This window comes from Ochotona princeps, chromosome 2, assembly GCF_030435755.1.
Source record: "Ochotona princeps isolate mOchPri1 chromosome 2, mOchPri1.hap1, whole genome shotgun sequence".
NCBI lineage: Eukaryota > Metazoa > Chordata > Mammalia > Lagomorpha > Ochotonidae > Ochotona > Ochotona princeps.
Window position 1 is genome coordinate 10,659,454 of NC_080833.1, and position 22,556 is coordinate 10,682,009.

At 56.6% G+C, this 22,556-nt stretch overlaps 1 protein-coding gene across 2 annotated transcripts; it reads left to right on the plus strand.

Annotated features, from left to right (window-relative positions):
* The first annotated feature begins 3,552 nt into the window (after window positions 1-3,552).
* On the plus strand, window positions 3,553-21,122 carry PADI6 (peptidyl arginine deiminase 6). 2 transcript variants are annotated; one of them, XM_058660789.1, is made up of 16 exons: window positions 3,553-3,662; window positions 4,222-4,399; window positions 6,148-6,220; window positions 7,592-7,659; window positions 8,421-8,532; window positions 9,197-9,322; window positions 11,992-12,170; window positions 12,327-12,430; window positions 14,823-14,934; window positions 15,707-15,814; window positions 16,008-16,162; window positions 16,619-16,775; window positions 16,874-16,997; window positions 18,403-18,473; window positions 19,927-20,088; window positions 20,882-21,122. In XM_058660789.1, exons 1-16 carry the CDS (start codon window positions 3,571-3,573, stop codon window positions 21,113-21,115), a joined length of 2,055 nt encoding a protein of 684 aa, XP_058516772.1. In that variant the 5' UTR covers window positions 3,553-3,570; the 3' UTR covers window positions 21,116-21,122. The 2 variants fall into 2 exon arrangements, with proteins under 2 accessions (XP_058516772.1, XP_058516771.1); XM_058660788.1 differs by having other exon boundaries at window positions 3,571-3,662; window positions 8,421-8,505; window positions 9,161-9,322; window positions 11,995-12,170.
* Window positions 21,123-22,556: the final 1,434 nt, after the last annotated feature.

Below are 22,556 nucleotides of genomic sequence, written 5' to 3' on the forward strand. Positions count from 1 at the left end.
TCCACTAGCAGAAAGCGTCATGTTACAGGCCCTTGTCCCGCTCCTGTGCCCTGACCACAGGCCACCTGGAGCAGGGCCTGACACCTGCCATGGACTGAAGTGTCTCTTGCACACCCCTCATCTGAAAGTCCAAAACTGACAATGTGCCCAAATTGGAAACGTTCTGAGTAACCAAGAAAACCTGCAAAAATCACCAGATTTTGGATTTTCAGATTGGGGCGGCTCAACCAGTGAAGTCCATGCAAATATTTCAAACTCCAAGACTCCAAAATTGGAAAAAACTGTGGTCCCCAGCAGGTCAGGTAAGGGATGCCAAGCCAGTAATCTGCCTTCTCAGTGGCCCTTCTGTCCATTGTCGTTGTGGCCCCAACTTTCCACTGGAGCTCAGAGAGCTTGGTGGCTCAAGATCTTCATAACGGAGGCCATATGTGGGCCCCACAGGGTCCGAGATGCTCAGAGGCACCCAGAGACATGGCACTGTTCACATCAGCCACGTAGAACAGAGGAGTCTGGAAAAGATGACATCAAAACTGGGCCTCAAATTAGCTGATTTCAGAATCATAAAACTACAGTCACCAAAGTAGCATGGATCTAATAGAAGAGCAAATCAACCTGTGGGATAGAGCAGAGAACCCAGCAATAAATCCTCCAGGATACGGTCAGGTGGCAGTCAGCAAGGGTGACAGGACAGTTCTGCAACCACAGGACAGGCTGCTCAACAGACAGTGCCAGGGAGCCTGAACCGCACCTTGTGCCAGAAATGACTCCCAGTAGGACCTAAGCTCCCCACCCATCAGCCTCACTCTGGCTGTGTGTGTGTGTGTGTGTGTGTGTGTGTGTGCGTGTGTGTGTGTGAGAGAGAGAGAGAGAGAGAGAGAGAGAGAGAGAGAGAGAGAGAGACGGGGGGCAGGGTGGAGAGGGAGAGAGAAGGGGAGAGGGAGGGAAAGAGAGAGACAGACACCTTCTTTTTTTTTTTTTCTTTTTTTTGAGAGACACCTTCAACATGAACATCACAGGATCAGACAGATGCCTAGTGCACCATCTGCTGTATTTCACCTCCTGAATCCCAGAAGGGTTTTTAGGATACTGCTAGCATATTCCCCACCTCCAAGAGCCACTGGGACAGAGCTGATCTTGACTATGAAGCTGAGAAAGCCATACCTCCAAGAGGGGGATTTGGTAGGCCAGTGCTGTGGCACAGTAAGTAACAATACCACCTGTGGCATCAGTACTCCATACAGGGGCAGGTTCAAGTCCCGGCTGTTCAACTTCCAGTTCAGCTTACTACTTATGGCCTGGGAAAGCAATGGAGGATAGCCCAAGTCCTTAGACCACCCATGTGGGAGACTAGGAAGAGGCTCTTGGCTCAGCTTGTGACAGCCCTAAAATTTAAAATGCCATCAGTTTTGTCAGGCCCGTAAAGTCTACATGAGTCTCAGAATGAGCAGGAAAACAATTGTTCAGTTAGGGACACACATGCAGAACCAGCCGATTGGAAAGACATCTACTGCCTACTTAACATCTACTTTAAAACTTGCCTACTGCAAAACTGGCGTCTGTGAACCACACTTGCTCCCAGCTACCAGGCAGGATATAGCTGCTAGTTCATATAAATACCTGCTCGTTGTATAAAAGACAGGATACTTACACTTACCGACCTCCAAGAAATGTTAGCAGGTGGATGAGACCACACCAGACACTGAGGTGTTTAGACAGACACAGTAACATAATTAATGATGTTCTTGCATCTCCTAATGGTGTCTGGCAGTTGGGGTGTGGGTGATCCGCCTTCCCCCGTATCATCAGATTAGCACTCTGCTGTAAAGTTACCCCTGACAGCTCAGGCCAAGACACAGGTCTTTCATAACCTGGGAGGAAAGAGTGCCCAACCTTGAGAAGAATTCCTGACAATTCCCCCGGCGTCACGTGCCAACGTTAGCCTAGTTGATTGGATAGTCTTTTGTGTCCACGTCAATGCTAACTTAGTTAATTGGATGGTTTTTCATGCCAGTGTGAGCTTAAAAGCCCCTGAGAGTGGTCCATCAGGGCTGCTGCCCTCTTCCACTTGTAATGTGAGCCAAGATTGCTGAGCTTCTGGGAGTCTGCCTCGGACTCATTTTGGGGATAGAATTGTCACCTGGGAGTTGAACCAACAGGTGGAAGATCTCTTTCCTTTTCCCTCTAACTGCCTTTTAAATAAAAATAAATAAATCTTTTTTAAAAACGAAGAGGAAGGGCCCGGCGGCGTGGCCTAGCGGCTAAAGTCCTCACCTTGAAAGCCCCGGGATCCCATATGGGCGCAAGTTCTAATCCCAGCAGCTCCACTTCCCATCCAGCTCCCTGCTTGTGGCCTGGGAAAGCAGTTGAGGACGGCCCAATGCATTGGGACCCTGCACCCGCGTGGGAGACCCGGAAGAGGTTCCAGGTTCCCGGCTTCGGATCGGCACGCATCGGCCCGTTGCGGCTCACTTGGGGGGTGAATCATCGGACGGAAGATCTTCCTCTCTATCTCTCCTCCTCTGTGTATATCTGGCTGTAATAAAATGAATAAATCTTTAAAAAAAAAAAAAAAAAGATAAGCTTAAGGGGCCGACCTGTGGTGCTGGCATCCCATATGCGTGCTGGTTCATGTCCTGGCTGCTCTGCTTCCAAGCCAGGTCCCTGCTTGTGGCCTGGGATAGCAGCAGAGGATGGTTTAAGTCCTTAGGCCCTTGCACCCATGTGGGAGACCTAGAAGAGGCTCCTGGCTTCGGATCAACTCAGCTCTGGCTATTGCAGCCAATTTGGGAGTGAACCAGTGGATGGAAGATCTTTCTCTCTGTCTCTTCTTCTCTCTGTAAATCTGCCTAAGAAAAATAAATTAATATTTTTTTAAAAAAGGCTTTTTCTCTCTCTCAAATCAAAATATATAAATCATTTAAAAAATTATTTCAGCAACCGCAAACTATACAACATTGGGTTAAGAATTCCTATCTATGTGCTCTGTGAGCTCAGCCGAGATGGAGAGCAGCTGGTGAGCTAGGGCCAGCCAGGGCTCAATTTGTTCCTCTACCAGCACCTGCTCCCCCCCTCACTGGCCCCCACAACCCTCTCCACACTCTCCTTCCCCCACACAGTATGAGCTAGGAGCTCACCTCAGGCACCTGAGGATGGAACCCCCGCCCCGCACCTGTTCACTGGCTTTCTGATACCCACAGCAACCAGCAGCAAGCCAGCCAGCGCTCACCAATCCAGCTCTTCGCCAGGGTCCCCTCAGCAACCTCCAAGAACCCTAGACATGCCTGGGGACACAGTCATACACTCAGAGGAGTCCTCCAGGACTGTGACCCCATAGCCTAGGGAGCCACCAGCTTACTCCCAGGGCTCCCGAAGCTCCACAACACCTCCCCCACAGCCACCAAGAAAGCTCATTGGAGCAAATCAGTCCCACCTGCGCAGCTCCCACATGCTAACAAGGGGGCGGTCTGAAGCAGCCCTGACCCCATAACAGGGAAGACAGAATGGGCCGGCTCCAGGCTTAGCTGCGGCTTCCGTGCCTGCTGGAGAGTGGTCAGCTAGGAGGGCCGCGCTATGTCTCGCCAGAACGTGGTTCGCCTGTCCCCAAACACGCCTGCCCATGCTGTCTGCGTGTTGGGTACTGAGATCATCTTGGACCTCAGTGGGTAAGATGCTGTGGACTCCGCTAGGGCTGGCAGGGGGTGGGCCAGCCAGGGAGGTTTTGTCCATCGCCTCCCCAAGCCTGGGAACTGGGCAGCAGGAGTCTCCTCTCTGTTGTGGGGCTGTTTCACAAGGAGGTGCCTGGCATGCAACTGTCCTGTCCTAGCTGTAGGAGGCCGGTGCCCGGGCCTGCCCAGCCCTGCTCTGTGAAATGAGGGACTTGCTCACGGCAACCCCCAGTGTCCCCAAACTCACAGCGCAGACCTCCACCCAATCACTTTCTCCTGGAGGTTCAGGCACATGGCTCTGCAAGCTGGTGGTTTCACCATGAGCTTTAGCAGCTTAGAGGGAGGTCTGGGGAGAGCGAGGCAAGGACAATGTCTGGGCTGAAGCTTGTCAAAGAGGACCTGGGTCCTGCGATGGGTGGGAGGACAGGACTGGGGCCAAATCAGTGCTCCAAAGCTCCCTCGCCCCCAACCCTGAAGGAGAAGGCAGGCTGGGCCTTCCCCATGGCACCACCTGTCCTCACTCCCGCCAATGTCCGTCTTACCTCTTGCAAACCAGGGGTGCACCGGAAAACTGCGAGTTCTTCACCATCAGTGGCTCCCAGAGGGTCCTACTCAGTGTGTCCAATGTGGTCATTACCAAGGAGGAGTGGGCCACCGTCTGTAAGCCCCTGTCTGATGCCAAATCCGTGCTGGTGAAGATGGTATCACCCAGTCCTGCTGAACATGAGGACAAGGTACCCGGGGAAGAGGGAGGGCACCTCTCACAGGTGGGCTCCAGCTGGGCCCTCCCAGCTTCCCAATAGGGAAACTGAGGCCCCAACCCCCTGGTGGACAGGACAGAATTTGAGCAGAATGTGTCTAATGGTGACCTGCATGACTTTGCTTCCAGGGGCCATCAGTCTGCCTAAAACCCAACACTTGCCTTGAATCCACTAAACTAGGCAGGGCTGCTTCCCAAATGCCAGCACAGCTGAGAGCCGCCAACTGCACCCTGGCTTCTGCGTAGAGGGTGGGCACTCACACCTGAGCCATCACCTGCGGCCTCCCAGGGCCCGACTTAGCGCAGAGCTGGAGTGGGAAGCTGGGGGTGGGTATTGAGGCCAGGTACTCACACAGGCTGCTCAGCTGTAAGCTGTGAGCAGCGGACTCGATTGGGATTCTGGATGAAGGCAGCTAATTCTGGGGGAGGAAACTTTTGTGAAACTTGAGAGCTGATATATAGATCAAATGCATGCTGTGTCCTAGAGCCCTTGAATCTCATTCCAAAGGATTGGCATCTACTTCCAAATTCCCTGTGGAGAGCTTGGGGTGTGGGAGGGCCACAGCTAAACCCCGGCAGCATACCTGGAGTGGAGGCACCTCCAGGCCAGTGCTGTCTGTCCCGGCAAGCCACTACCCCCACCCCCCCGCTGCCCCATGGACACCTGCAGTGGGGGAGGGGCTCCTCCACCTGGGAGAAGAGGCGCTGGTCTCATCGTGGGCTAGGTGCCAGTCAGCTATTTTGGGCTGTTTCTAGTCCAACCTTGGCTGTGGACTAGACCCACCCAATCCCCAGGCCATGCCCCCCACCCCCACCAGTTAAGCAGACCCTATAAGGGTAGGAGCCAGGAGCTGCAGGTCAGTGCTTCAGCAGGCAATTCGACACAAGTGAGAGCTGCCTGAAGTAGCTCAGGCCTGGGGGCCGGGAGAGGGGGAGGTGGATGGCAGGTGTTTGCTGGCTGCTGTGTCCTGTGCTCCGATAGCATGCTGTATGCATCCGTCTGTATTCCGTGCCCAGCCAGGCAACCCCCTAAAGAGGCACTCAGGGTTGAGCATCTGGAGGCAAGGACTGGGGCTGTGAGGTGTCCCTGCTGACCACAGCCCACCTGCAAGCCTTACCCTGCCCATGACTGGCTCTCTAGTACTGCCAGAAGTGGCTGCTGATGGAGCAGGTGGGATGCCTGCCCTTTGGGGGGCGAGGATTAGGGTCCACTTCAGCACAGTTGCTATGAGCCCAGGCCCAACTCCTGGCAAAGGCTCATGGTCAGGGCCAATGGCTGAAGCACAGGTGCTGGAAGTCCAAAGGCCTCTAGCGACAGAGGCTGGTGTGAGACCGGGAGGACTGGATCCATTGCCAGTCCCCACTTGGCTGTTCCTTTTCATCCTGGAGCAGCAGCTGGAGCCACAGGAAGTCCCATTTCCTCACTGCTCACATAAGGAGAACGGAGTGGGAATCCTGAAGGGTGTGGGGTGTGGCTCTGAGGTCCTGCAGCCTGCCGCCCTACTCCCTTCAGCCTAGACAGTGTAGGGTCGGTTTCTTTTTGCCCTTGAGGGTTCTGGTTCCCCAGATAGGGCAGCCCCTCTGGGTCCTGAGTGCCAGATGGCAGAAGCTCTGCAGTTGTTAGGAGCCCAAGGTCACACGCTTGGGCTTGGGGGCATGGTCAGGCTCTGCTCCTGACCTCTGCCCTCTGACCTGCCATGGGCCTGAGCACTGTTTCCGCAGGTTTTGGTCTCCTATTACCGTTCCGAGGAGGAGAGTCCCACAGCCAAGGCTGTGCTATACATCACGGGCATCGGTGAGTGCTGCCATTGGGAGCCTGGGGCCCAGCCCACAGCCAGAGGACAGGGCGAGTTTCCCAAAGCAGTGGTGAAAAAGTCTCACCTCTCAGTCCCCCACCTCAAAGCTGCCCAGCCCCGCGTGGCGCCGAGAAATTCTTTACCCACACCCCACATCTGCGCACCTCCTGCCATCTGCCTCTTTCAGTCGCTGATGTGTCTAAAGAATTAACTTTTCTCTCCCCACATCCTGTCCCTTGTTGAGCTTGTTGCACAAGGTTCCAGGACCCACTCCATCTTCCTCTGCCTTGACGTGTGGCGTCTCACAGGGCGCACTTCACATGCTGCAGGGGTTCTGCCCTTGCTCGCCCCTGTGCCCCCAACTCGGAGCCTCTGGCTGTTCTGCAGCCCTCCCAGGCAGTCGCTGCCATGGCCTTTTACCCCAAGCAGCCGTCAGGAGGCTGTGGATAATCTTCCATTACCATCTCCAGTCAGGTGTATCCCCTAGACTCGGTATTGCCCAGAGAACTCAAATGTAATGGCTTCCACATGGAGCTGATTTTACCCCCAAGGTCTTTTTCCAGCATCTTTCTGGTCGGCGGTAGTTCCACCTATGGGCTAGTGACCCTGGCTTTGCCCTTTTCCCATGTCCACCCCGGAACCCTGTTGGCACTGCCTTGGGTGCAGCTGCAGTCAAGCAGTTTGCCTCTCACGATCCTGTGCTCTGAGCTGCAGTCCCCCTTGCCGGGATCACTGTCCAGGTCTCCCAGTGGGGTTCCTGGTTCCCACCTCGGCAATTCTACATACCTGACCTTGACCCAGCAGCCCGAGAAGCACATCCTTAAAGATATCAAAGAAGTTCTCATTGGTTCAAAGCCTTCCTGCTGGTGCCCTGTGTTGTGGGGTAAAGTCAGAGCCACTTTGCCCAGAGGACCTATGGGAGCAGCCCCAACATGCTCTGTCCAGCTGGTGATTGCTTTCGGCACTCCTGCCTCCTCTCGCCCTTGAACTTGCCACTTTGTACTTCCTAGTCCCTGTTCACTGGGACTTTTCCCAGATCCTTTTATGGCCCCTTTTCAGGCCTCTTGTTCCAGTGCCAACTTAGGGAGACTTTATGCTCCTCTAAAATCCTCTCCCGTGCTTGTCCCAGTGTTTAGGATCGGAAGGTGCAACACAGGTGTGTGTCTGCTCCCTGCCCTGTTGGATATGTGTACACCAGTGTGAGATGCGGTCTTGGTCCCATATACTACGATGTCCTAGGAAGTGGGATGGAGCATGCTTCATGGCAGGTGTCGGGCCCCGCAGACTCGTGTGCCAGGTGCCAGGGCCACCACAGCCAACCGGGTGCTCCAGCCGGCCCAGGTGACTAGACCCCTTTCCTCTCGTTCCAGAGGCCTCCCTGGAGGTGGACATCTACCGCAACGGGCAAGTCCAGGTGCCAAAGGACAAGCAGGCCAAGGTGAGGTTGCCAGCAAGAGGGAGCAGGACAGGTACCTGGGACCCAGGTCTGGCCCACAGCCCCACTTTCTTTGACCTTGATCAAGTCCATTTGTAGCCTAGGTCAAACTTGATGGCTTATTTCTAGCTCGTTTTAAAAGCTGCAGTGCAAGCTGGCATTGTATAGCGAGTTACGCTGCCGCCTGAAATGCTGGCAACCCATACGGGTTCTGGTTCAAATCCCAGCTGTTGCACCTTTTCAGCTCCCTGCAAATGTGCCTAAGAAAGCTGCAGAGGCTGGTCCAAGTGCTTGGGCACCTGCACCTATGTGGAGAACCAGAAGAAGCTCCTGGCTTTGGGCTGGACTCGGCCTTGGCCTTTGAGGCCAGCTGGGGAGTGAACCAGTGATGAGGAGCTTTCTGTGTCTTCCTCTGTATTCTACTTTCAAGAAAGAGCTAGAATACCCAGTGATGCTCAACTGATATACTAACCTGGCCCTCTGGCCAACTAGGACCAAGCATTACTGAGATTTTTAGCTAAAAACCTCTTCCGGTTTTATTCTGTCCCTACTTAACCCACACTAAGGGAAGGGGAACTTGAACCCAGTTTGGCTTCTTAGTCCACCCAGCTGGTCTCTGCTTCTGGTCCTTTGGGGACCGGCCTTGCAGACTCTCAGCCCGTGCCCTGCGGAAAGGTGTGGCTCTGTCCCTGGTGGGGGTGGCCCCTGAGTAGTCGGGGATTCGTGTGGCTGCTTCCTGAGCCTGCATCCTATGTCCTCTGCAGGACCAGTGGGTGTGGGGCCCCAACGGCTGGGGCCCCATTGTGCTGGTGAATGTCCGCCCTGCAGACCTGGGCCAGAGAGACAATGGTGACAGCAAGGTGTTCTTCTCAGATGGTAAGACCTTGGGCTGTCTCCACTGCTCTTGCCCGTGGACCTGGCTGCTTGGACCCTCTGCAGATGTGGGCTTAGCCAGCCTGGCATTGTGGGTTGCAGCTGTGTGACGAGGGAGAGGCCATGTGGTCCCATGGGCTTTGAGATGACGAACAGTTCCTTCCTAGCTGTGAACTTGTCTGATCTTGCTTTGCCATCTCATATGGGGATGAGGCAGTTGGCCTCTCAAGGTGACTGAAGGTTCAATGAAGAGACCAGGAGGGAAGAAGCTGCTAAGGCCTCCTACAGCCACAGGGCAGAGCCCCTGCTGGTCTCTGGCACAAGCAGTCTTGAATATGGCCATGGCTTGCGGTTGATGGGAGCTCTGGGTCTCAGCAGTAGAATGGAATTTGTTGGCTCACAGCAAGCTAGAAGTGGATCCTCGCCAAAAGACTATGCCAGACCCTGTAAGGGGGTGAGCAGGGGAAGCCATCCCTGCTCAAAGGCTGGCCACATGCCTGTGGCCATGTAAGGGCCAAGCAGTGGAGTCCTGGTGGAGGCCTGGACCATCTGGTCCATGCAGGAGATGCAGGGGCCTCAGAACTCCTCCATGCAGTCCCCCCAACTGCACCCCTGGATCACAGGCTTCCAGAAGCCTCTGAGCCTTCACCCTGCCTATTTTACCCAGAGATAAAGAACCTGTCTCGGATGACACTGAACCTTCAAGGTCCCAGCTGTATCTTGAAGAAGTACCGGCTGGTCCTCCACACGTCCAAGGAAGAGTCGGAGAAGGCGCGCGTCTACTGGCCCCAGAGTGAGTGTGCTTGGTCTGTCCACCCGCCCTCGGCAGAGCAGGTAGCCATGGTGGCCCACAGAGGTAAGGTCTCTTGCCAGAAGAGCCACTCTTCCTCAGCCCCCTCTGCGTTGCTTTCCCAGAAGTCGGCTCCTGAAGCCACTGTGGCAGCTACAGTAGCACTCACTTCCTGGCCTCCACCTTGCTTCCATTCCTTAACCTTCCTGGGAGGCAGATGAGGGTCCCCAGGAAGATGGACCCACCTCCAGCAGGTGCCTCATGTAAAGCCTTCACTTCCTGACCTGCCTTAGTATAACTATCGCCTCTAGGCATCTCAGCATGGTACTTGGGACTTGCCCTTGGTGGCATGGAACCCTGGGGAGTCGTGTAGGAAAGGAGGGGCATTCTTTGTTGCCTGCATTGGCAATAGCCTCTGCAACTTCTTTGTGCCTAGTTAGGTCACAGGGGGCCTTCCATGCACCTGCACCCTGCTAGGAGAGGCAGCCCCAGCTGGTTCTAGCTCTTATAGGAGGGAGTGTTAGAGGCAGAACCTGGCTCTGCAGGACACAGGCTGCCCTTGGCTGTGGTATCAACAGCAGCCTGCCAGGTTCTCAAACCTGTTTGAAGGCCTAGTCAGCTGATTACTCCTCAAATAGCTACAGTGGGCGGGGCTAGGTGATGCCGATGACCAGGCGCCTAGAACTCCATCTGGCTCTCACGGGTGGCAAGGGCCCAGGCACTCCTAATGCTTTCCTGAGTGCACTAACAAGAAGTTGGATGGGAAGCCATGCAGGTGGGACTTGGCAACATTAGCATCCAATGTGAGCACCGGCAGTGGCTTAACCCATTGTGTCATAACGCCAGCCCAATGTCTCCTGAAAAGTTTGAAGACCCAGGGCCAGGAACCTGCACGCAGCAGCTCCACCAGGTAGTTCTGTAAAGTCCGAGCCCCTGGACAGACACCAGCAAAGAAATCTGGGAGTCTTTGCCTGAGGAGTTGGGAGCCAGGTCACACTGTCCTGCGAACACCACGAAGGAGGCTTTTCTGGAGGTGGTGTCCAGCACAGCCCAGGGTGGGAGTTGGGTCACACTGAGTCCTAAGTGACTCTGACAAGAACTAGGGGATGACACCAGGTTCAAATGAGCAGCATGGTGAGTGCAGACCACAGGAAGGGGCTGCCATCTGGGGAGACCACACAGGAACAATGGGGAGGTGACATCTGGAGGTAGGTCACTAGCAGGTGTGTGTGCAGGTGGGGAGAAGGACCCAGGGGAAGAACATTATTTAACTCTTCAGGCAGGAAGCTGGCACCAAGGGCTGCATCCCAGAGCCAGGGGGTGAGTTTGTGTCATCTCCAGTGCTCAGGGCAGGAGTGAGCCTGGTACACTAAAATGCCATGGGGGGAGTTGATGGTGAGAGGGTAGGAGGCAGCCACGGGAAGGGCCAGAGCTGGTGCATTGAGGCAGTGGACGTTGTCTCGGAGGTGTCTAAGGTGAGATAGGACTGAAGCTCGCTGGGATGTAGTCAGAGCAAGGTGGGGGCGTGGCCTGGTCTACAGTACCAACTTCCAGTGATGGCAGAGGTGAAGCAGCCAGAGCTACACCTGCAACAGGCAGGAGGCAGTTGGTGGCAAGGAGAGGCCAGGTGGCAGTCCTCGCCTCCCCCGCTCTTCCCCGCCCTCCCCCAGGTTATGGGTACAGCCAAAGGCCTGAGGGCTCTAGAGACACCATAGACATGGCAAGGAAAAACAAAGGAGATCTGCCCTAGCCCCGGTGGTCAGCCGAAAGGGCTAGGCCAGGTCTGTGTGCTCCGGCCTCCGGGGCAGGACTGAGGCAGAGCCTGACCTGTGGGGTGTCTGTGGCTACAGCAGCCCCGGAGTTAATGGCAGCTGGTGCAGGCCATGCCAGACACCTGAGGCAGGCGTACAGGTTGATCTGTCAGGGTCTTCAAAGCCAAGGTGAATCCTGCCTGGGGTGCCCTAAAGTGAGACCTGTGTGGGGGACTAGGGTGGTAGACACTGGAGCAGCCACAGTCAGGACTCCACGGCTGTATCAGGAGCCTGAGGACCCAAGAAGGCCCAGGGACCCCGGGGATGGGGGTTCTGAGCAGCTCGGGTGGGATGAGCATGGTGACCATGGGCCATCCTGATCTGGATGACCCGGGACTGCTGCTGCATGTGGTCAGCTTCCAGCCAGGCTCCATGTGGCTCTTCCAATTGACCAAATAAGTCGGAGCAGCTTAGCAAGGGCAAGCATGAGCATTCCTGGTAACTTCAGAAGCCCTTGGTGGAGGCATGCCCCAACTCTTCAGGTGGTTCACCTCTGTTGGGATATTCTCCCAAAAGCTGTCCCAAGTTCAATGTGACCACCTCCCGTGATACCCCCACCCCTGAGCTGAAGGTCCTGAGGAAGGTCACATTCATCCTCATCCCCACTCCTGACAGGTGGTAGATCTCTCTGGGTGTTGGGGAGCAGCTGGCCTTGTTTGTCAATAAGTGGTTGACTGTCCCTCGAAGTGCTAAACGCTACAAATGCAGGGGTGACCAGGCTACCCGTTCCCTGCCTTCCTCCCAGAACACACAGCCTAGCAGATGACCTAAGGACCAAGCTGGTGCCCTCATCTGTTGGATGTGGTGACTGGCACCAGGCAACTCCCTCAACCAGGCCATCCCATCCCTTCTCTCTCGCAGAAGACAGCTCTGATGCCTTCAAGCTGGTGCTGGGGCCTGGCCAGCACTCCTACACCTTGCCCCCTCTTGAGAAGCCTTTGAAGGAGACCTTCTACGTTGAAGCCACCGAGTTCCCATCCACCAGCTTCCCGGGCCTCATCTCCTACTCTGTCTCCCTGGTGGAGGAATCCCAGGACACGGTATGTCCCTGAGGCATCCTGAGCTGTCAGCCAAAGCTAAGCAGAGGATGGGGTAGCTGACGCTCATTGGGCTGAGCTAAGGTTTCAGGGGTGGGAAGAACTAAGGGAGAGGAAGTGGACCCATCACTAGATCACAAGCCTTATCTTATGTCTCAGTCGATTCCAGAGACCCCAGTATACAAGGACACGGTTGTGTTCCGGGTAGCTCCTTGCATCTTCCTTCCCAGCACCCAGATGCCCCTCGAGGTGTACCTGTGCAGGTAAGAGACCCTGGGGCACCTGCGCCAGGTGGGTGTCCTCATGGGCTCTATTACAGGGCTGGGGTAAGGGGTCCAGGCCACACCTCACAGGTGCATAGAAGCTTCACAGCTGGGCCGCCAGGACCTGCTCCAGCACAGTCCAGAGCAGTGAGCAGATTTTATAGGGGAAGCGGGGATAGAGTGAGGCAAGAAGCCCAATCTCTGCTTGTGTCAAATGGTGGATATGATACAGTACGACTGCAAGCTGAGGGCATGTCCAGGTGGCCGGGGAACCACGGGGAAACATGTTGCAGCAGGAAGAGAGACTTGGGGGCGGACTGAAGCCAACAGGGCCCCCGCGCAGGAGGCCAACGCCCAAGGCCTGTGTTCGAGCCAAGAATCGAGCTCCATGCCAGCTGCCCGCAGGCAGGAACAAGGCATGTCCCCGAGGTGTCTTGGGGTCCCTGGCTCTTCGGAGGACATGTTCCGCAGGGCGACGTCAGCATCTCAAGAGAGGCCAGCACAAGTGCATCTTAGACCCAAGCCTGGGGGAGGAGGGCTGAGCAGAGCTGCCCAGTTGGGGGTGGGGATAGGGGCCAGGAAGGCCCCTGCACTGCTGCTGCTCCCACGCCAAAGGCCTCAGGCCCAGCTATGGCTGACTATAGAGCAGGTGGAACAGTGCCTGGCCGTGTGGTTGCATGCCTGAGACAGGGAGCAAGGGCCCTGGCACTGCCTCTGGGTAACTATCAGTCATTCTGTCATCGCTCTGGCCATGTGGAAGACCAGGGCATGAGTAAAGGGCAGGAGAGCATGTCACAGAGCAGCTCGGACCAGTGGCCAAGATGACTCTGGGGGCACAACTGTCCCCTCCATATCGACTCCTATCACCCTCCCTAACTCCTCCCTGGCTTCCCTCTGGGCCAGGATCTCCCCAGGAAGGCAGTACAGGTGAAGCTGACCTGTAGGGAAAAGAGGGGGGGAAGACCTGGTGGGAGGGAGAAAGCAGCCGCACTTGCCCAGGGACCTGGGTCAGACCTATGGACCCAAAGGACAGCTCATCGCTGCTCCAACAGGCAAAGCAAGGAACTGCCAAGAAGTGTCATCAGGCTTCCCAGTCGGGGCTGAGAACCTGTTCTTGGGCCCATGGCTCCGAGAGGCCCGGCCTGGGCTTCTCACCCAGTATTCTCTTAACCTGAGCTCTAGGCAAGAATCGACATGGACAAAGGTATCCTTGTTGATGCCCCACAAAGTCTGGCCTAGGTTAGGATGGGGAAAGAGGCAGGTGACAGGGATAAACTTGGTTGGGGCTGTAGGTCCCAGGCAGCTTGCCTGAGAACTGGAGGAGGGCCGAGGGAGGGAGGAGTCACAAGGGAGCAGCTGTTGGACCAGGGTTTGGTCAATGGTGTGGCCGTTGGGAGAGGAGGTTGGGGTGCAACAGGAAACTGAAGATCTAGAGAGGTGGTAGGTGGGTGTCCCCTGGACGAATGTGGTACCAAGGATGAAAGAGCAGTATGACAGGCAGCGAGATGAGAATGACAGAGGGCAGGACTTCAGGAAGTGAGATATCCCAGACGTGGCAGTAAATGGTGAGAAAAGTCTGTGCCCCCCCACCCCAGGCCCTCAGGGGAACACCAGGGATTGGGGGGAGGGGGAGAAGGTGAAGTCTTGGGCTTTGCCAGCGAGATGCAAAAGGCAATGTAGGAAGACCTGCAGCTGGAGATGGAAGTTGTTTAGTAGCTACTACTCACTGAACACCTGACGGTCTTGACTGAAATTCGGGTGTTCGAGCAGATCCAGGTTGACTGGGGCCACACATCCTTGTGCCAGTCGTCAGCCTGGTCCATAACCCTGTCACCTTACAGCCTCAGCCCCCGGAGACAAGCTCTTGGAAGCAGCAGCGTTGAACACTCCTGCAAGCTTGGGACCCAGAGACAGACTGGAATTCCAATGTTGGCATTTTCCCATCATGGGAGCTCACTGGGGCTCACGTCTTGAGTACCCATTGATTAAAGAGCTGGGTGCTCACCAACATTAATGTGTGCTGGAGGGACAGGGAAGTCAATCCCGAATCCCAACAGGGTGTCTCAAAGCCTGCAGACACTGCCCCCTTAGTGCCCCTCCCCAGGGGACCCCAGTGCTGGGCTTCTCAGGGAGGGGAGATACAACTCCCATGGGGAGCAAGTGAACCGATTACTTTGGGCGCATTGAGGCAGGAGTGCTAGACCAGGGTCAAAGTGTGCATGTGGAGTGTAAGTACAGGGCAGGGGCTATCCAGGGCACTTTTTGAGCTGGGCAGTCCTGGGCGTCGAGCTCGGACTTCAGGGGGATGGTGATGCATCTTCCGGGTGGGCCAGAAGGAGGCACGCTCTCCCTCTGGGATGGGGAGGTCACGGCCAGCCTCCCTCTGGGACAGGGAGCTGCAGCTCCACGGTTTTGTGAACACGGTAACCGAGCTAAGTGAGAAGAGTAGCAGCCAGCTGGCCTCCGTCTACGAAGACCCTAACCGCCTCGGCAGGTGGCTCCAGGTAAGGCCACACCTGTGGACCAGGGAGACTGGACGCATCCCACAAGCAAGGGTCTTAACAGACATCTGCTTAAACTTTGAGCAAACCTGAGCAGAGGAAATTTCTAAGCCGCAGCCAAGGGGAAGACTGGAGCTTGTCCTCCCCTTCTATCCCCTCCCCCAGGTGTCCCATGTGGGTATAGGGTCCCAAGCATCTGAGCCGTCATCCACTGCCTTCCTAGGCCAGTAGCAAGGATCTGGATGGGAAGTGGAGCGGCTGGGACGTGAACCAGCAGCCGTGCGGGATGTCGGCACTTGCAGGTGGAAGCTCCTAAGCTCGGGTGCTGTTAGAATGTTTTCAGGCAAAGAATAGAAACAAATCCAAGACGGATTGTGGTGACACTGACAAATACGGCACAGGACAGGGAGAGGTCATGACCTCTGAATGTACCCCCCTGGCTCAGGTGCAGAGGGTGGGTCACAGGAGAAGGGACACCAGTTGGAAGCCTGGCCATGGCTTCTCTGGGGGCTCCAAGACTGAGGGGATGACTTATTGGGAATTTGGAATAAAACTAGCAAAACACCGTGCCCAAGGTGCAGAAATACAGGATTCGGGGGACTGGAGGTTTGACCCAGGGAAAGCCCCATCCCAGAAGCTGGATAGTTGGCAGGAAGAAGGGCATTTCTTGTCACACCCTGTTCCTGGGGATGACCACGCCCAGGAACCAGGTTGGTGGCAGAGGGGATGGGAGGGGTCAGGGTGACTTCACCATCTTTTCTCCTACCACCGCTAGGATGAGATGGCCTTCTGCTATGCCCAGGCTCCGCACAAGACCGTCTCCTTCATCCTTGACACCCCTCGGGCCACCTTACTGGAAGACTTCCCGATGAAGTACTCGCTGGTGCGGGGCTAAGCTTGGACCCATCTGGATTGACGCCATTCTCTTGGGGCCGGTGCTCTTGCAGAGCAACGGGAGACCATGGGAAAGGGCACAGGCGGCCCATGTGGTGAAGGGACATGGTGAAGGGACTAGGGAGTTGGGGTTAAAAGCTGACCCCTCTTAATACCCCTGCCCTGGCCGGATCTCCTTCCAGAGCCCTGGCATCGGCTATGTGACCCAGTGTACTGAGGACCACCGAGTAGCCAGCATGGACTCCATCGGGAACCTGATGGTATCCCCACCTGTCACGGTGCAGGGGAAGGAATATCCCCTTGGCAGGATCCTCATCGGCAGCAGCTTCTACCCCAGGTGAGCCCAGAAGCCAGATGTCATCCAACTAGCAGGGAGAATGTCTGTGGTGCACCTGGCCCTGCCTGCACTGTCTAGTCCACCTTGGCAGGTGGACTGCGCTAGGCTGTCCTTCCACTGTGCCGTCTGAATGCATGTGAGTCTTTGAGTTGTGCAGGAGACAAAAAAAGCCCTTGAGTGGTGACTGCAGGGCTAGGGGTGACCTAATCTCAGCCGGCCCTGGTACCCCAGCAGTACTACCCCCATAAGATTGACAACCAGCAAGAAGTGCCAATCTAAAACCAGGGGATCCTTGAGCTCTGGGGTTCCACCGGCCCAGACCCACTTGGCTCAGTCTTAAGGGACTACTGCCGCCCAAAGGTCAGCAGCCAGGCTCCTGGTGGCAGCCTGACCACAGGTGGTGGGCAGCCAGTCCGGACCGTGCTGGCTCACAGCTCTTCTTTCTCTTCTTTCCAGTGAGGAGAGCCGGGCCATGGGTAAGCCCCTCCGGGACTTCCTCTATGCTCAGCAGGTCCAGGCACCAGTAGAGCTCTTCTCTGATTGGCTGATGACAGGCCACGTGGACGAGTTCATGTGCTTCCTCCCCACGGACAAACAGAGTGGGAGTGGAAAGGTCTGTGTGGGCAGCTGGGCCGGCGGGGGAGGGGGGGCACTTAGAAGCTTCTAGAGGTGAGGTGATCTTGCTGCTGACCCTGGCTGGTTGTGCTGCAGGGCTTCCTGCTGCTACTGGCCAGCCCCAGTTCCTGCTACACCCTCTTCGAAGAGAAGCAGAAGGAAGGCTATGGGGATGCAATGTTGTTCGGGGATGTGAGAGGGGACCAGCTCCTTTCTAACGGTGAGCAGGGGATCCCTCAAAGTGGCACAGCCAAGTCCCTTCCACAGGGGTCCTCTCGGCTGGCATACTCTCCTGGGTTATCCTTGGTAGCAGGAGCCCAGGGCAGCCTTAAGAGCAGGTAGAACTGCCATTTTCAAATACCTTCTGTTCCTGGCTGGATTAACCAGTTTTCTCCAAAGGGATTATTGGGGTGTATGTGAAGGTGAATTGAGAGGTTTGTGCATTGGTGGGTCTAGAACATTACTTGGGCAATGTTGGGTTAAGCACTTGGCCCTGGCCCATGGAATTCCTGGTCACTCATGAGGACACATGTTCTGATTGGAACACTGAGACCCTCATGTGAGGAGCTACTGCTCCCTAGAAAGGGGGTGAGATGTTGAGACGCACTACAGCCACATCTGAAAGCAGAAAACCACCTTGCCCCATCCCAGCCTGCTTGGTGAGTCGCCAGCCTCTACCATGGGGTCAGGCACCTCCTGCTCACAGCCCAGTGGGAGGGAGATGGCCTCTGGCATGGACCGCATGTCAGAGATGCTGCATGCTTCCTTGGGGCTGAACCAGGCTCCCCTACCCCAAAGTTCAAAGCTTGAGGATCCAAGGGAGTACAGGTCATGGCCAAGGCCATGGTGGTGAGGCTGTGCAGGTGTAAGAACACATACAGGTGTCCAGCTGAGAGGTGAAGGAGCCAAAACTGCCCCTCCCCTTGTAGCAGGGCCCCTGCCTGAGCTTCCTGGTATGGACTCCGATCAGGCCCCAAGGTGTGAGGTGTTGGTGGCGAGGGGAGAGGGAAGAAACCCTGGAGTCCAGGCAGGTCACTTATGTGGTCCTTGCCCCAGTTGATGCCCTAGTAGCTGTGCCCAGGCCCCGAGTCTATCTGGGTCTGGACAGTACCAGGTCCTCTAAAGTTCATAGAAGTTGGAATGGTTAAGGTTTATTTTTAGTGTTTTTCAAAAACGCCTTCATCCGTGCCTATGAAATTTCATCCTAAAAAGCTAATGGAAAATGCATTTGTGAAAGAGTGTGTGTGGGTTTGTTTTTTGAGAGGTAGAAAGAAAACAGAAAGTTTTGATGCAAAAAGGGAACAAAGGACAGCTTGTACCCACCAGCTCACTTCCCAGATGCCTGCAAGAACGGAGGCTAGGCTGGGCAAGCCAGGAGCTGGGAAGTCGGTCTAGGTCACCCCGAGTGGCAGGAAGCTGCTGGCTTTGGGGCATCCGCTGCTGCCTAAGGTGTGGCTCAGCGGGTAGCTGCAGCCAGCACCGCTGGGCACCAAGCACTCTCGTGTAGGCTGGGCCTTCAGGAGCAGCACCTGCTCCCCAGTTAGCTGTTCTATCTTCCTCCCCTTGAAATGTCCTTGTGCTGCCTTGACCTGCAGCCCTTGCCCACCTGCCTGCTCTCCCCGCAGGGAGGGAGTCCCGAAGCATCAGCAAGTTGCTCGCTGATGAAGACCTGAGGAAGCAGAATGACTATGTGGAGGTAGGGGCTGCAGCTGGTGACGGGGCAGGGGCACTCGGCTCAAGAAGGGGCCGGCACTGCTGGTCCTCCGGGAAGGTTGACTGACCACTCCTGCTGGAGAAAGGGGGACAGCCGCGGCCACTCTGTCCATCTCCTGATGTGAACTGGACTCTGATGCCACCCTTGGGAAGTGAGGAGTTGGAGCCCCCAGTGGCAGGTGCACCTTGTTCCTGGAAGGCGCCCGAACCTATAGGAGGACACCTTTTCCAAGGTGTAAACCTCAATCTGGCCATAGGGCCAGCCAGAGAGACCCCAGGGTGGGGCAGGGGCTGCCACAGAGGGCCTGTCGATGGAGACCCTGCTTACTCAGCAGGCTTTATGTATTCTCCAGACGAGCCCACCTGGCTGCAGCCAGCTCAGAAAGGTCCTGGCAGTCTAAAGTTCTTTGAGCATCTGCTAAGTTGAGGCATCTTCCACACCTCAGAAACAGCCCTGTCTAATAAAACCCATCCCTCCCAGGAGATATCGGGTCAGGGTCAAGTCCCTGACCAATGATGCCATCAAGCCGCAGAGCTGGGCCTTGACCTGAGAGTGGCTCCCAAGTTCATACTTTGCTGGCTGGATCACCAGAGCCTCATGTATTTCCCAGAGGTGACAACACCTCACTTCCTTGCCTCCTGCTGCCTCTTGGCAACTTGGCATCAGAAAAAGACCAGGGCAACTCCCAGCCGGGGAGAGGGCTGCTGGTGGTCCCGGGGTTAGACCCTCTATCTCCTGGGATCCCTGGCTGGGAGAAGCAGGGTGCCCAGAGCTCACGCAGTTGCTGGAAGGTGGGAAGCTAGGGCTAGGGGCAATATGCGTGACCAAGGTCATGCAAGGAAACCTGCCAGTTCCCCTGGTCCTGTTCTGGGCCCAGCCCATGGGATCCTGACCTTGGTGAAGCAGGGAAGACCACCAGTCCCTGGCAGGTGCAGGAAAGAGGCCATCGGGGTGTGGTCCTGCCACAGCCCAGGAGTGGGGCTCGTGGGTAGATGCCGGGAGGCACCTGGGGGCTGGGCTTCAGCTGGTCTGAGTGGGGACAGTATCCCATAGGCGAAGGAGGGACAGCAGCATGCCTGGACCTGAGGGCTCAGCCTTGGCCTCTACCATTCTCCACATCTCCACCCACCCCTGCAACTCTAGCAGGGTTGATGGTTAGAAGGGCCCCAGTGCACAGCAGGCTCAGGACCAGGAACTGCCCGGGTCTTGATGGGCTTCAGGCCCCCCTCAGCCCCATTTCTGCCCGGAGAAGCGGAGCTGCCTGCCTCATCAGAGTCTGGTACCAAGTAGGACGTGGCAAGGGCTGAAACCAAGTGCATTCCAGAACGCGGCCCATCTTCAGGGTGCAGAGCTGCAGGCTCGTCCCCGCCCCACTGAACCCCTTCTCCGCCGGCCCTGCCCCACCACACCACTTCTCTGCTGACTCCATCCACAGAAGTGCCTCCGCCTGAACCGCGCCATCCTGAAGTCGGAACTGGGCCTAGTGGAGGAGGACATCCTGGATGTCCCTCAGCTGTTCTGCCTGGAGAAGCTGACCAATGTCCCCTCTGAGCAGCAGAGCGAGAAGCCCTTGGCGAGGCCATACTTCCCTGATCTGGTGAGGAGCGAGGGGGCGGGTGCGTGGGCTGGTGACACAGGGCTGGCTGGTAACTCACCGGGCATGGTGCCAGGCTACAGAAGCCAGGCCAGGAGACCGTAGTACCCAAAGGAAGTGGGCTGGAGGGACCCTCTTCCTACTTGCTTCGGGGAGCAACCTGGTCCAGGGAGCAGGGCCTGAAAGTTTTGTGGGCCAGGTCAGAGATCCACACTCTGGGGGCCTTGGCCCTCTCATGACCCACCTGACAGACCTGGGAGGCCCCCTTTCCCGGGGGAGGTGCTGCAGCTTCTGAGATTTGAGTGTTCCCCTGGCCTGGGAACAAGAGCTGCCACAGCCCCCTAGGTGGGGGACGTATGACAACCAGACAAGCTTCTTGGAGGAAGAGGAGTAGAGATGGGATAGGTACAGGGAAGTTGGCTGACGCAGCTGGTGGACAGGGAGAGCAGGAACACGGTGCATCTAACCCCCAAAGGCTACACAGCAGCCATGGTCAGTAGAAGCAAGTAAGGAACTCGCTGAAGCCAGGCAGGACTCAAGTGTTGCTGTTGAAACAGGGGCAGCACTGGGAGATGTCTGTTAAGACTCCTGAGCTTGATGAGTTAGTCATGCCTGCAAGAGCGTGGGCCAAGAGAAGGCACCAACACTTCCTGTTCCTGCGTGGTCCCACCACCCGGGAAGGGACTGCTGGATCCGCCTTGCCGCTAGCCCCACAGAGCCCCTTGCTTGGGAGAGCAGACAGGACTCTTCCTGGCTCTGACTCCTGCCCGGGCCTGGCCCACTCTTCTCCCGACAGCTGCAGATGATTGTGATGGGCAAGAACCTAGGGGTCCCCAAGCCCTTCGGGCCCCAGATCAAAGGCACCTGTTGCCTGGAGACAGAACTGTGCCGCCTGCTGGATCCCCTGGGCTTCAAGTGTACCTTCATTGGTGACTTCGACTGCTACTTGACCGCCGTGGGAGACTTCTGCGCCTGCGCCAACATCCGCCGGGTGCCTTTTGCCTTCAAGTGGTGGAACATGAAACCCTAGGGCAGGCCCAGGGGAGGATGCCAGCTCTGCCCCGCCCAAACACCCGCCCCCACAGAGGAGCCAGTAGCCTGGGTCCTGGCTTAAGGAGGGCTGGGGATTCAGGCACTGAGCCCCCTCCCAGGCTCCACCCCCTTGAGTACAGCTGGATGGCAAATGGGGCTGGCTTCACGCCTCCATGGGGCATGGCAAATGAACTGTCCTTTATCCAAGAGGTGTCAGCTAATAAACTCAGCACTTTGGAATGCATCTTGGCAGCAGCCTGTGGGGGGAAGGGGTTGAGAATGGAAGGCGAAGCCCCCTCAGGGGTGCTATCAGAAAAAGGCTCAGATGGACCCCCCCGACCTCACCTCACCCCACCTCACCCCCACAAAGCTCACTCTAACATCTTCTGAGTAGAAAGTGGACAGACCTGGGATTTCACAAATGTTTGAGTTCAGAACTGAGATGGCTCCCTGCTACAAGTCCGATGGGGCCGTCCAGGCCGCAGGAAGAAGCCTCCCTTTTATCTAATTGGAGCCTGGAGTTCAGCTGCCTCAGCAGGTGGAAGGCTTGTCCCCTCTACGCACCACCCCCATCCTGCCCCTAAGCCTGCTGGCATCCTCTGCAGGGGCACTCAGCCTGCAGTGGCCACCCCAGTTTGTGTCCATCTGGTCACCTCTCAATGGCAGACTAAATGAGGGCCTTGCCTTCATGACTCCCAGCAGTACCCTCCAGACCGCAAGGTAGCCAACCAGCTGGTTTCCATTGCAGTTAAGTCGGGCGCAGAGCTGAGCCTAGGACCAGGCCAGGGTGCCTATTTCTCAGCCTGTAGAATGGGCTCATGTCTTTGCAGGGTGTGAGAATGGGATGCACTTGCAGTCCTTGGTGTGGGAGGGCCCTGCAGCTGCCTGCCTGAACCCTGTGGTTGTAGTTGGGAGGCCTGGCATGAAGTCCTGTCCCAGTCATTCCTGTCCCCAAGGGAGACAGGTTCTGTGCACCTGCTCAGGGCTGCGACTTGCCTGAGGTCACACAGGACAGTGGGGACTGAGGGGCCGATGGTTGCAGTGTGTATGCTATGCAGGTGGCTAGTTCTGGTTCCCGGCCTCCCATGCGTGCCCACTGCCTCAGCAATTGGGAAGCCTCCTGCGCTGAGTGTGGAGCCTCGAGGTTCAGGGTCTACACTGGCTGGGCTGACACAGAGCAAGCCTTAACAGCGGTGCAGACGCCAAAGGCTGAGTCAGCTGACCATGCGCTGCAAGTCAGCATGCAAGCCGGTGTGGAGGATGGAGCCATCACTAGGGAGCAGGGAAGGGCCACTCCACAAGGACTGCCTCCTGCCCAGGGCCACAGGGGGAGAACACTTCTGCTCTAAGTCTCCCATGCACTTGCCCAGGAGTCTCAGCAGGGCTAACCCCTTTTCTCATTACTCCCTGGGCCCTGACAGTATCGTCCCAGACTCCTG